Below are 12,203 nucleotides of genomic sequence, written 5' to 3'. Positions count from 1 at the left end.
CTATCTACCTTTCCACATATTCTCCACATTGTGTGTATGTGTATGTATATTATATATACATGAGCCCCGATGGCGAAGTGTGTTAAAGCACTGAGCTGCTGAACTTGCAGACCGAAAGGTCCCAGGTTCAAATCCCGGGAGCAGAGTGAGTGCCCGCTGTTAGCTCCAGCTTCTGCCAACCTAGCAGCTTGAAAACATGCCAATGTGAGTAGATCAATAGGTACCGCTCTGGCGGGAAGGTAATGGCACTCCATGTAGTCATGCCGGCCACATGACCTTGGAGGTGTCTATGGACAACACTGGCTCTTGGGCTTAGAAATGGAGATGAGCACCAACCCCCAGAGTCAGACATGACTGAACTTAACGTCAAGGGATACCTTTACCTTTACCTATATATACACACACACACACACACACACACATTATGCAGGGACTATATACACAGTATATATCACACACACACCAATTTAACAAAGTTTCAGCCACAAAAACAAAGTTTCTGAAGTAGAACAATGACTTTCACAGTAAAGACAACCCAATTTAACAGGAAATAAGACTTTCAAACCAGGAACAGATTTCTGCAATTATTAAAAAATGGTTTATTATAAAAGCTATGAAAATTCGCCAAAAATCAGAGGATAAGGGAAACGTTCCAAATTTTGGTGAGCTATCAGTGTTAAATGTTTTCTACCACTGTACCAAGTTGGAAGAAGATCACTCAAAAAATGAGGGTGGGAGAGTCCTGTAAAGTCCTCTCCCTCTGTGCTGTTTTTGGGAATTGCGCATGCGCGTCCGCCATTAACGAATTAATTTAGAAAATAACGAATTTTCGTTAATTTCGAATTTTTTGGGGGGCCAAATTCGGAAATACCATCAGAAACGAAAAGCTGCCCCCCTCTAGTTTTGAAACGAGTTTAGAATCAAATTTTTCGTGGATCGATCAAGCCTACTGTCTTGTCTCCAGCTTTTCACATAGATCATCCTCGCCTCCGTCGCTAGGTAGTCTATCAATAATTCGTCGTTAGCTTCTAGCTTCATTTCGGTTATTCCCAGGAGGAGGTGCTCCGGGTTCATCTGAAATTTTATTTTTAAATTTTTTTGAATTATTTCCTGTATCTCTTTCCAAAATTTTTTCGTCTTTTCACAAGTCCACCACACGTGGAAGAAGGATCCCTCTTGTTTCTTGAAAGACCAGACGTGGACCCCTGGCTGGTTAAAGTAATGGAGATAAGAAATGTGGATAAACTAACATATCTAATAACAAAACAACAAGGATTGCCGAAGATGAGTACAGATTGGCAACCCCTTTTGGATTACTTAAAGAAAGAAAGAAATAATTTTATAATAACATAAAAAAGAGATACAAAACATTTTTTTCTCTCTTTTTTCTTTTTTTAAATAGTTTTTCTTTTTCTTATATTAAGGGTTAGGGTTGAAGTTTCTGTTACTACAGTAGAGTCTCACTTATCCAAGACTTGCTTATTTTATTTACATCACTTTCACCCCGCCTTTCTCCCCGAGGGGACTCAAAGCAGCTTACAATAAATAGGCAAAAATTCAATGCCTAAAAACAGTGTAAAAACAACAATTCATATAAAACAATCTACAAAACAACAATTCATATAAAAAAGATACCATTACAAAATAAAATCACATTATATAAAATTTCAAGCATCTCCAAGGTTCTGGATTATCCAAGGCATTTTTGTAGTCAATGTTTTCAATACATCATGATATTTTGGTGCTAAATTTATAAATTCAGTAATTACAACATAACATGATTGCGTATTGAACTACTTTTTCTGTCAAATTTGTTGTATAACATGATGTTTTGGTGGTTAATTTGTAAAACCATAACCTAATTTGATGTTTAATAGGCTTTTCCTTAATCCCTCCTTATTATCCAAGATATTCACTTATCCAAGGTTCTGCCAGCCCATTTAGCTTGGATAAGTTAGACTCTACTGTATTTCTATTTTTTTTCTTCATTTTTCTATACAATGTATGTTCTCATTCTTCCATTGTATATATTACTAGCTGTGCCCGGCCATGTGTTACTGTGGCGAAGTATGAGGCCCCTTCTACACAGCTGGATAAAATGCACACTGAAGTGGATTATATGGCAGTGTGGAGTCAAGATAATCCAGTTCAAAGCAGATAATATAAGATTATAAATGGGTTATATAGCTGCGTGGAAGGGCCTTGAGTCTACACTGCCATATAATCCAGTTAAAATCTGCTAATCTGTATTTTATAGGTAGTGTGGAAGAGGCCTAAGTCCAGCCTAACTCTGCCTGTCCCCTGGGTTGAGTGGGTTGCTAGGAGACCAAGTGGACGGAGCTTAGCCTTCTAACTGGCAGCAATTGGATAAAAACAATTATTCCTCTCCCTCTAATTAGGACTTTATTTTTCTTTTCTTTTTGTTGTATGAATGTAGAGGCATGGATGAGGGGTTGTGCTGCCAAGTTTAGTGTTTCTGGGATGTGTAGTTTTGTTGTTTTGTCCTAGGCCGAAATTTCATTACCCTTAGATAGATAGATAGATAGATAGATAGATAGATAGATAGATAGATAGATAGATACTTTAATAAAAGTTTTGAAGTAGAAAAAAAAGAAGAGCACTGTCAAGCCCTTGCTTCTCACTGCATTAACTAGTGATTGTTTAGCATTTTAACTGACCGTGATGTATTGCTTGGCATTTGGATCATTATTTTTCCTGCCTTTTGGGCGCCTCTTTCAGGTCTCATCTGAGACACGGCAAATTGTATATATGAATGGGTTAAGCAGATAAGTTGCAAGGGATGGCAGCTCCGGTTCCAGGGAAGTGCCGTGATTGAAGCAATCGAGAGAAAGGCCTGCAATGCTGTTCTTCTGCTGCAATCATAAACCGGTTCCTATTGCAGTGATATGGGGTCACCTTGGGAAGCCTGGAAGTGCAGCTCAGAACATCCTCTGCTGGCATGGAAACATAGAATCCTAGAGTTGTAGAGGAGTCTGCAAAATATCCAGTCATTCAGGGATACCCCATCCAAACCCTCCCAGCAGATGGCCATCTCGTTCTCAGTCTAACAACCTCCAGAGAAGGAAAAAGACCCAATTGGACTCCCAGGAAGCAGCAGGTTCTACTGCTCAGCAGCTCAAACTATTAGGATGTTGGCTTGATGTGAGTTTCCCAGCCTGTCTAGCCATATTCCAGTAGCATTCTCTCCTGGTGTTTCATCTGCATCTGTGCCTAATGGCATTTTCAAAGGATCTGGTGTGATTCAAGCAAGAGGAATGTATATATATCTGTGGAAAAATGTCCAGGGTGGGAAAAAGAAACCCCTTGTCTGTGTGAAGCAAGTGTGAATGTTGCAATTAGCAAGCTTGAATAGCATAAGTAGTCATGAAGCTGCAAAGTCAATCAGTGAGGGTATTTGCATAGAGGTGGCCTGGCCTCTGTTGCCTGGAGACACCCTCTCTGGAATGATGTCCAGGGTGGGAGGGAAACCCTTGTCTGTTTGAAGCAAGTGTGCAATGTTACAATTAGCAAGCTTGAATTAGCACTTGAGTAACCATGAAGTTTGCAAAGTCAGACAGTAAGGGTATCTGCATAGAGGTGGCCTGGCCTCTGTTGCCTGGAGGCACCCTCTCTGGAATGATGTCCAGGGTGGGAGAAAAAACCCATGTCTGTTTGAAGCAAGTATGAATGTTGCAATTAGCAAGTTTGAATAGCATAAGTAGTCATGAAGCTGCAGAGTCAATGAGTGAGGGTATTTGTATAGAGGTGGCCTGGCCTCTGTTGCCTGGAAGCATCCTCTGTTTGGGAGGTCTTCACTGGTCCTCGATTGTTTGTTGTCTGTAGTTCTCCTGTTTCTAAGTGGTGTTCATTGCTTAGTGTCTTGATTCTGGTGTTTTGTAATACTGGCAATCCATGGATATATATACACACTACTTGCTTCACTGCCAACAGAACCTCTGAAGATGCCATTAGCCACAGATGCAGGTGAAATGTTAGGAGAGAATGCTGCTGGAACATAGCCATATAGATATATAGCAACTCAGTGATTTGTCTTACCGAAGGCTTTCATGGCCGGGATCACAGGGTTGTTGTATGTCTTTCAGGCTGTATGGCCATGTTCTAGAAGTATTCTCTCCTGATGTTTCACCCACATCTATGGCAGGCATCCTCAGAGGTTGTGAGGCATGGATAAACTAGGCAAGGAAGGTAAATATATATCTGTGGAGAGTCCAGGGTGTGACAAGAGTTCTTTGTCAGTTGGAAGCCAGCGCTAATGTTTCAGTTAATCACCCTAATTAGCATTGGAAAGGTTTGTCTCTTGCCTGGGGGGCATCCTTTGTTCAGAGTCATTAGCCGTCCTTGGGGCTCCTCTGCCCTCAGAGTGTTGCTTCCCATCTACTGTATTTTTTTAATACTGGTAGACAGATTTTGTTCATTTTCATGGTTTCCTCCTTTCTGTTGAACCCAGTGATTCTGACCATGAAAGCCTTCAACAACACATAACAGGATATGTGTTGTTGAATCCCTTTTCCTGCCATTTGAATGCATGGCTCCATTGTGTCCTGGTCTCTGGAGGATGGATTATGTCCATATCCCTTCCTTAATAAGTCAAATGGATTTCATGGCCGCTCTCAGCCTTCTCTTCTCCATGCTCAAAATCATCTGCTCTTTAAGCCACTCCTCGGAGAGATTCATAATATCCAGACCGTTGACCGCTTTGATTGTCCTTCGTTAGATAGGTTCCATTTCTCATTATCCATCCAGCACTGCGTTGCTCAGAACGGGACACAGGATTATGAATATCTGGCCAAAGCAGAAGAGAGTGGGACTGTGACTTCCCTCCATCTAGACACCGCTTTCCTTTTGATGCAGTCCAGATAAGGGTGCTTTTTTATGCTGCATAAAATGACAAAAGCAAGGGCAAGACAAAAAAAAAAGGCTGACTGCCAGGAAATGAGTTAAACAATGGGGTCGATGGTGGCAGAACACAGTCTTGTTTGTTGCATTCTTCATTTCCCAAGTGACAAAGATGGTGCCTCGGCACAAAACGCTGGTCCCACTCCATCCTCCCCTAAGGTTCCTCTCCACTCAGATCTGGGACTTAAATTGCAGGCAGCTCAGTCTCTGCCTATCACTATATTCTTGAAAAAAAGGCACTGAGAAATAAAACAGCTCATTTCCCAGATCTGGACCATCTGGCCCTAGTGCAAGATCCCAGGCAACCTCCTTTGCACTCAGGAAGGTTGGCATCAAGGACAAATGGAAGAAACTCCACTTAGGCAGAAAAAAATGAAATGCACAGATACAGGATGGGTGATGCCTGGGTCAACAACAGTCCACGTGAGAAAGATCTTGGAGTCTTTGTGGACAATGAGTCAAGAGTGTGATGCAGCACCTCAAAAAGCCAATGGGATTTTGACCTGAATAAATAGGAGTCGAGTGTCCAGATGGAGGGAAGTCATGGTGCCCCTCTCTTCTGCTTTGGTCAGACCTCTTTACCTGGAATCACACTGTGTCCAGTTCTGGGCATCATTTCCTGTATCAAAAGGGAGATTGCAAATGTCCAGAGGAAGAGGGCAAGTAAAAGGTTCAAAGATCTGGAAACCATGAATCCCTATGAGGAGCATCTTCAAGAACTGGGTCTGTTTAGCCTGCAGAGGAGAGGGTTGAGAGGAGACATGAGAGCCATGTACGAGGGTTATCCAGAAAGTACATTACGTTTTGGAATTAAAAATGAACAAAGTGTAGGAGAAAACATTTACCATATGCAGTTGAAAGCCACACCCAAATACCACATCTCACATAGTCTCCATTCAAATCTAGGCACTTACCATAGCGATGAAGGAGCTTGGCAACTCCATCCCCACTAAATTCTGCCACTTGCTTCCTCAACCACTTGTTCCTAACAATGGGGGCATGGCTGGCAACACCGCATTTTGGCAACGCTGGTTGAGGACGCTTCATGTTCATGTTGCACATGGAGGACACTATAAATCACTAATTGTAAGTCCAAATCTATATGTTCAAGTTAGTGAATCCTTTTTTAAAAATCCAATGTTTTAAACAAATCCAAGGTTTGTTTAAACATTGGATTTAAAACATGAACTCTAGTTGTCATTGGACTCACAAACCCTTAATATAAGAGTTCTGCTTTCCACGAATGTATGTGTGTTTGTAACACATTTATTATATTTTGGTTTAGAGACGTGTTTTTGGAAGCATTTAGTATAGTTTGAATCGCAATCATCCTTGTCTGTATATTGAATGTTCTATGACAATCGCATATATAGGAAATACAGTAGAGTCTCACTTATCCAAGCCTCGCTTATCCAAGCTTCTGGATCAGGGGTCCCCAAACTAAGGCCCGGGGGCCGGATGCGGCCCTCCAAGGCCATTGACCTGGCCCCCACCCTCAGTTTTAGGCTTAGGCTTGCCCAAAGTCTGAAATGACTTGAAGGCACAACAACAACAACAATCCTACTTGATGATCTCATTGGCCAGAAGCAGGCCCACACTTCCCACTGAAATCCTGATAAGTTTACACTATGTTGGTTAAAATTATTTTTATTTTTAAATATTGTATTGTTTTTTCATTTACCAATATTGTAAATGAAATATTGTAAATGAATGATATGGTAATAATATAATATATTGTAATAAAAATAAATATTGTGTATACATATAATATTGATAATAAATATTTTAATGTAATACAATATAATATTTATTTATTTATTTATTTGTTTTTTACAGTATTTCTACCCCGCCCTTCTCACCCAATAGGGGACTCAGGGCGGCTAATAATAATAATAATAATAATAATACAATATAATAATATTGTATAATATAATAATATTAATTATATATTATATATTAAATGTAATATTACTAATAATATTAGTAACGGGAGAAGTCCCATCAGATTGGAGGAGGGCGAATGTGGTCCCTATCTTCAAGAAGGGAAAAAAGAACGACCCAAACAATTACCGTCCGGTCAGCCTCACATCAATACCAGGCAAAATTCTGGAAAAGATCATTAAGGAAGTGGTCTGCGAACACTTAGAAACAAATGCGGTCATTGCTAATAGTCAACACGGATTTACCAAAAACAAGTCATGCCAGACTAATCTGATCTCTTTTTTCGATAGAGTTACGAGTTGGGTCGATACAGGGAATGCTGTGGATGTAGCGTACCTGGATTTCAGTAAGGCCTTCGACAAAGTCCCCCACGACCTTCTGGCAAACAAACTAGTAAAATGTGGGCTAGACAAAACTACGGTTAGGTGGATCTGTAATTGGCTAAGCGAACGAACCCAAAGGGTGATTCTCACCAATGCGTCGTCTTCATCATGGAAAGAAGTGACAAGTGGAGTGCCACAAGCAGGGCTCCGTCCTGGGCCCGGTTCTGTTCAACATCTTTATTAACGACTTAGACGAAGGGTTAGAAGGCACGATCATCAAGTTTGCAGACGACACAAAACTGGGAGGGAGAGCCAACACTCCAGAAGACAGGAGCAGAATTCAAAACGATCTTGACAGACTAGAGAGATGGGCCGAAACTAACAAAATGAAGTTCAACAGGGACAAATGCAAGATACTTCACTTCGGCAGAAAAAATGGAAATCAAAGATACAGAATGGGGGACGATGCCTGGCTTGACAGCAGTGTGTGCGAAAAAGACCTTGGAGTCCTCGTGGGGAAGAAGTTAAACATGAGCCAGGAATGTGATGCAGCTGCTAAAAAAGCCAATGGGATTCTGTCCTGCATCAATAGGGGAATAGCGTCTAGATCCAGGGAAGTCCTGCTCCCCCTTATTCTATTCTGCCTTGGTCAGACCACACCTGGAATACTGCGTCCAATTTTGGGCACCACAGTTGAAGGGAGATGTTGACAAGCTGGAAAGCGTCCAGAGGAGGAAGACTAAAATGATTAAGGGTCTGGAGAACAAGCCCTATGAGGAGCGGCTTAAAGAGCTGGGCATGTTTAGCCTGCAGAAGAGAAGGCTGAGAGGAGACATGATAGCCAGGTACAAATATGTGAAGGGAAGTCATAGGGAGGAGGGAGCAAGCTTGTTTTCTGCTGCCCTGCAGACTAGGACACAAGGGAACAATGGCTTCAAACTACAGGAAAGGAGATTCCACCTGAACATCAGGAAGAACTTCCTCACTGTGAGAAGGGCTGTTCGACAGTGGAACTCTCTCCCCGGGGCCGTGGTGGAGGCTCCTTCCTTGGAGGCTTTTAAGCAGAGGCTGGATGGCCATCTGTCGGGGGTGCTTTGAATGCGATTTCCTGCTTCTTGGCAGGGGGTTGGACTGGATGGCCCATGTGGTCTCTTCCAACTCTACTATTCTATGATTCTATGATTCTATGAATGGTATAGTACAATATAGTAATATATAATGCTAATATTGTGCTATGCTAATAATATAATATATTGTATGTACATACAACTTGTAAGCCGTTCTGAGTCCCCTTCGTGGTGAGAGAGGGTGGGGTATAAATGTAATACATAAATAAATAAGTAATTGTTGCTGGGGGGTTTTTTGCACTACAAATAATACATGTGCAGTGATCATAGGAATTTGTTCATTTTTTTTTTCAAATGATAATTCGGCCCCTCAACAATCTGAGGGACCATGAATCGGCCCTCCACTTAAAAAGTTTGAGGACCCCTGTTCTGGAGTATCCAAGCCATTTTTGTAGTCAATGTTTTCAATATATCATGATATTTTGGTGCTAAATTCGTAAATACAGTAATTACAACATAACATTACTGTGTATTGAACTACTTTTTCTGTCATACTTGTTGCATAACATGATGTTTTGGTGCTTAATTTGTAAAATCATAACCTAATTTGATGTTTAATAGGCTTTTCCTTCATCCCTCCTCATTATCCAAGATATTCGCTTATCCAAGCTTCTGCTGGCCTGTTTAGCTTGGATAAGTGAGACTCTACTGTACTGTCTTATAGTTTATACTAGCTTTGCCCGGCCACGCGTTGCTGTGGCTGATGGGAATCCTTTGTTGGCCAGGTGGAATAGCAGTGAATAGCCTTGCAGTCTCAAAGCCTGGCCGTTTTCTGGAGTAGCTGGAGCTTTTTGTTGTATGAACGTCGAGGCATGGGTGAGGGGTTGTGCTGGCAAGTTTAGTGTTTCTGGGATGTGTAGTTTTGTTGTGTTTTGTCCTAGGCCGAAATTTCATTACCCTTTTATATATATTACTAGCAGTGCCCGGCCACGCGTTGCTGTGGTGTTGTCTGGTGGTGTTGGTGAGAACTTGTTGAGGTAGTGGTGGTATTGAATGTCTGTTGTATGGTGGTCTTTATGTTTAGTATTATGTACTGTGAAAGTGGTGAGGGTAGAGGGGGTCTATGTCCCTGTGTAGTATTGTATAGTATTTATAAGTTGTCCATGTGTTGTGAAGAATGCTTGGATTGTGTCCTGCTGCATAGTAGAAAAGGTTGGGCTGGATGGCCCTTAGGGGTCTCTCCAAACTCTTGGATTCTATGCTTCTATTATTATTATTATTATTATTATTATTATTATTATTATTATTATTGATACAACGACGTTGTATGGCACAGCAAACAAGATAGATATGCTGGATTTCGTATCACAAAATCACAAGTCGAACACTTCCCAAGTGTCTAGGACTGTGTGATGTATTTTCGGATGATGTGCGCAGATCCCAGTAGGGTGGCCTTTTGCAGTTGGCAGATCGTGATTTTGTCAACGTCTGTTGTTTCCAAATGCCGGCTGAGATCTTTTGGCACGGCACCCAGTGTGCCCATCACCACCGGGACCACCTGCACTGGTTTCTGCCAGAGTCTTTGAAGTTCAATCTTGAGGTCCTGAGAGCGGCTGAGTTTTTCCTGTTGTTTTTCGTCAATGCGACTGTCACCTGGGATGGCAACATCAATGATCCAAACCTTGTTCTTTTCTACAACTGTGATGTCTGGTGTGTTGTGTTCCAGAACTTTGTCAGTCTGGATTCGGAAGTCCCACAGTATCTTTGCGTGTTCATTTTCCACAACCTTTGCAGGTTTGTGATCCCACCAGTTCTTTACTGCAGGGAGGTGGTACTTGAGACATAAGTTCCAATGAATCATTTGGGCCACATAGTTGTGCGTCTGTTTGTAGTCTGTCTGTGCGATTTTCTTACAGCAGCTGAGGAGATGATCCATGGTTTCGTCGGTTTCCTTGCACAGTCTGCATTTTGGGTCATCAGCTGATTTTTCGATCTTGGCCTTGATTGCATTGTGTCTTGCTCCTGAGCTGCAAGGATCAGGCCTTCTGTCTCCTTCTTCAGGGTCCCATTCGTGAGCCAGAGCCAGGTCTTCTATTATTATTATTATTATTATTATTATTATTATTATTATTATTATTACTATTATTAATTGCCTTTGTCCTGATGTCTTGCTCCTGGGCTGCAAGGATCAGGCCTTCTGTCTCCTTCTTCAGGGTCTCATTCGTGAGCCAGAGCCAGGTCTTCTCCTTATCAGCTTTTCCTTCAATTTTGTCAAGGAACTTTCCATGCAGTGTTTTGTTGTGCCAGCTGTCAGCTCTAGTTTGTAGTGCGGTTTTCTTGTACTGTTTTTTTGTCTGCTGTGCTTTGAGGAGTTTCTGATTTTTGACTTCAATCAAAGCAGGTTCTTCACTTTGCTTTACATCTTCTGCCAGGGCATCATCATTATTATTATTATTATTATTATTATTATTATTATTGTTATTATTATTATCATCATCATCATCCAACATATTCACTTATCCAACGTTCTGCCGGCCTGTTTATGTTGGATAAGTGAGACTACACTATATATTTATAATCTTCTATTATCTGCTTAGAACTGGATTATATGAGGCCCCTTCTACACAGCTGTATAAAATGCACACTGAAGTGAATTATCTGGCAGTGTGGGCTCAAGATAAGATTATAAATGGGTAATGTAGCTGTGTGGAAGGGCCTTGAGTCTACACTGCCATATAATCCAGTTCAAATCAGATAGATTACATTTCTGGTTATAGTGGCCTCTTGCCTTTGCATTTCGGGGAATCCCTTCTCTGTATGACTAATCCATTGTGTCCCGTTTATTCTGCAGCAGAGAAGATGTGATGAGACTCTTTCTCTTAAGTCATATCTTAAGAGCCTTGCCTCTAACCGCTTGTCTTTCCTACCTTTGTAGGAGAAGAAGGGCCAGGAGGTGCAGAAAGGCCCGGAAGTGGAGATTGCCAAGCTGGACAAGCTGCTCAACCTGGTGAGGGAGCCGGTGGCCAAAGGCACCAAGTGAGGCCAGCGCTGCTCATCCTTCCTCCCAAGTCTCGTTCTTCCCGCAAAGCATGTGATGTGGTCATCGGACGGGAACAAGCCTCCCTTTGTGGGGAGCCGACAGCTGCGCCGGACACGGAGCCTTTGCATTCCTACACAAAGAGGCCCTCTGGGCGTTTATGGTTATTATCATTTTTTTGCATTTGCATTTGCATCTAGAAAATAAAAGCAGAGAGTTGAGAGCCGTGCTGAGACAAAGTTCAGGATGAAGGGGGTTGGAACTCACCCAGCCATGTGTGTGCATTTGTGCAAGCCAAGCAAGGAGGCACGAGGCCACGGTTTGCAAACGGAGCAGCAAATGTGCTGCTCAGCAGCCACAGCCTCCGTTCTTCCAAACGTTCCCTTGGGTTGCGCGCTCCTGAAACGTTCCCTCGGGTCGTAAACAAAAATAGACATCCTCACACGGAAGGTTAAGTAAGCTCACTCCGCCTGCATCTGCACCTTGGTTGCCAGAACATCAAAGGATTTCCATCCCGATCCAGACAAAGGTTACTATAGGAATCTAGAGGTGTGCCCAAAATATTCAGTACAAGATATTGGCTACACATTGGCCACCTCTTTCTACACACAGACCCAAATTCTTTTGGTTGCTAAGTTTTTCAGGCTGCATGGCCATGTTCCAGCAGCATTCTCTCCTGACGTTTTGCCTGCATCCATGGCTAGTGGCATCTTCAGAGATTTTGTTGGCAGTGAAGCAAGTGGCGTGTGTGTGTGTCTGTTTATCTATCTATCTGTTTATCTATCTATCTATACCATCTGGAATGGTGTCCAGGGTGGGAGAAAGAACCCTTGTCTATGTGAAGCAAGTGTGAATGTTGCAATTAGCCAGCTAGAATAGCATTGAGTAGCCCTGAAGCTGCAAAGTCAATCAGTGAGG

At 42.1% G+C, this 12,203-nt stretch overlaps 1 protein-coding gene across 2 annotated transcripts in view; it reads left to right on the top strand.

The window, feature by feature from the left end:
* The window catches only part of dnai1 (dynein axonemal intermediate chain 1), a 230,483-nt gene extending 218,971 nt beyond the window's left edge, over positions 1-11,512 (top strand). For both annotated transcript variants that reach the window (XM_062972641.1, XM_008120590.3), the window contains one exon: positions 11,184-11,512. In XM_062972641.1, the coding sequence (XP_062828711.1) occupies positions 11,184-11,288 (105 nt within the window). In that variant the 3' untranslated portion in view covers positions 11,289-11,512. The remainder of the gene's footprint in view (positions 1-11,183) is intronic.
* The last annotated feature ends 691 nt before the right edge of the window (positions 11,513-12,203 follow it).

This window comes from Anolis carolinensis, chromosome 2, assembly GCF_035594765.1.
Source record: "Anolis carolinensis isolate JA03-04 chromosome 2, rAnoCar3.1.pri, whole genome shotgun sequence".
Taxonomy (NCBI): Eukaryota; Metazoa; Chordata; class Lepidosauria; order Squamata; family Dactyloidae; genus Anolis; species Anolis carolinensis.
The sequence above is the reverse complement of the archived record's forward strand: the minus strand, read 5'-3'. Positions and strand labels throughout refer to the sequence as shown.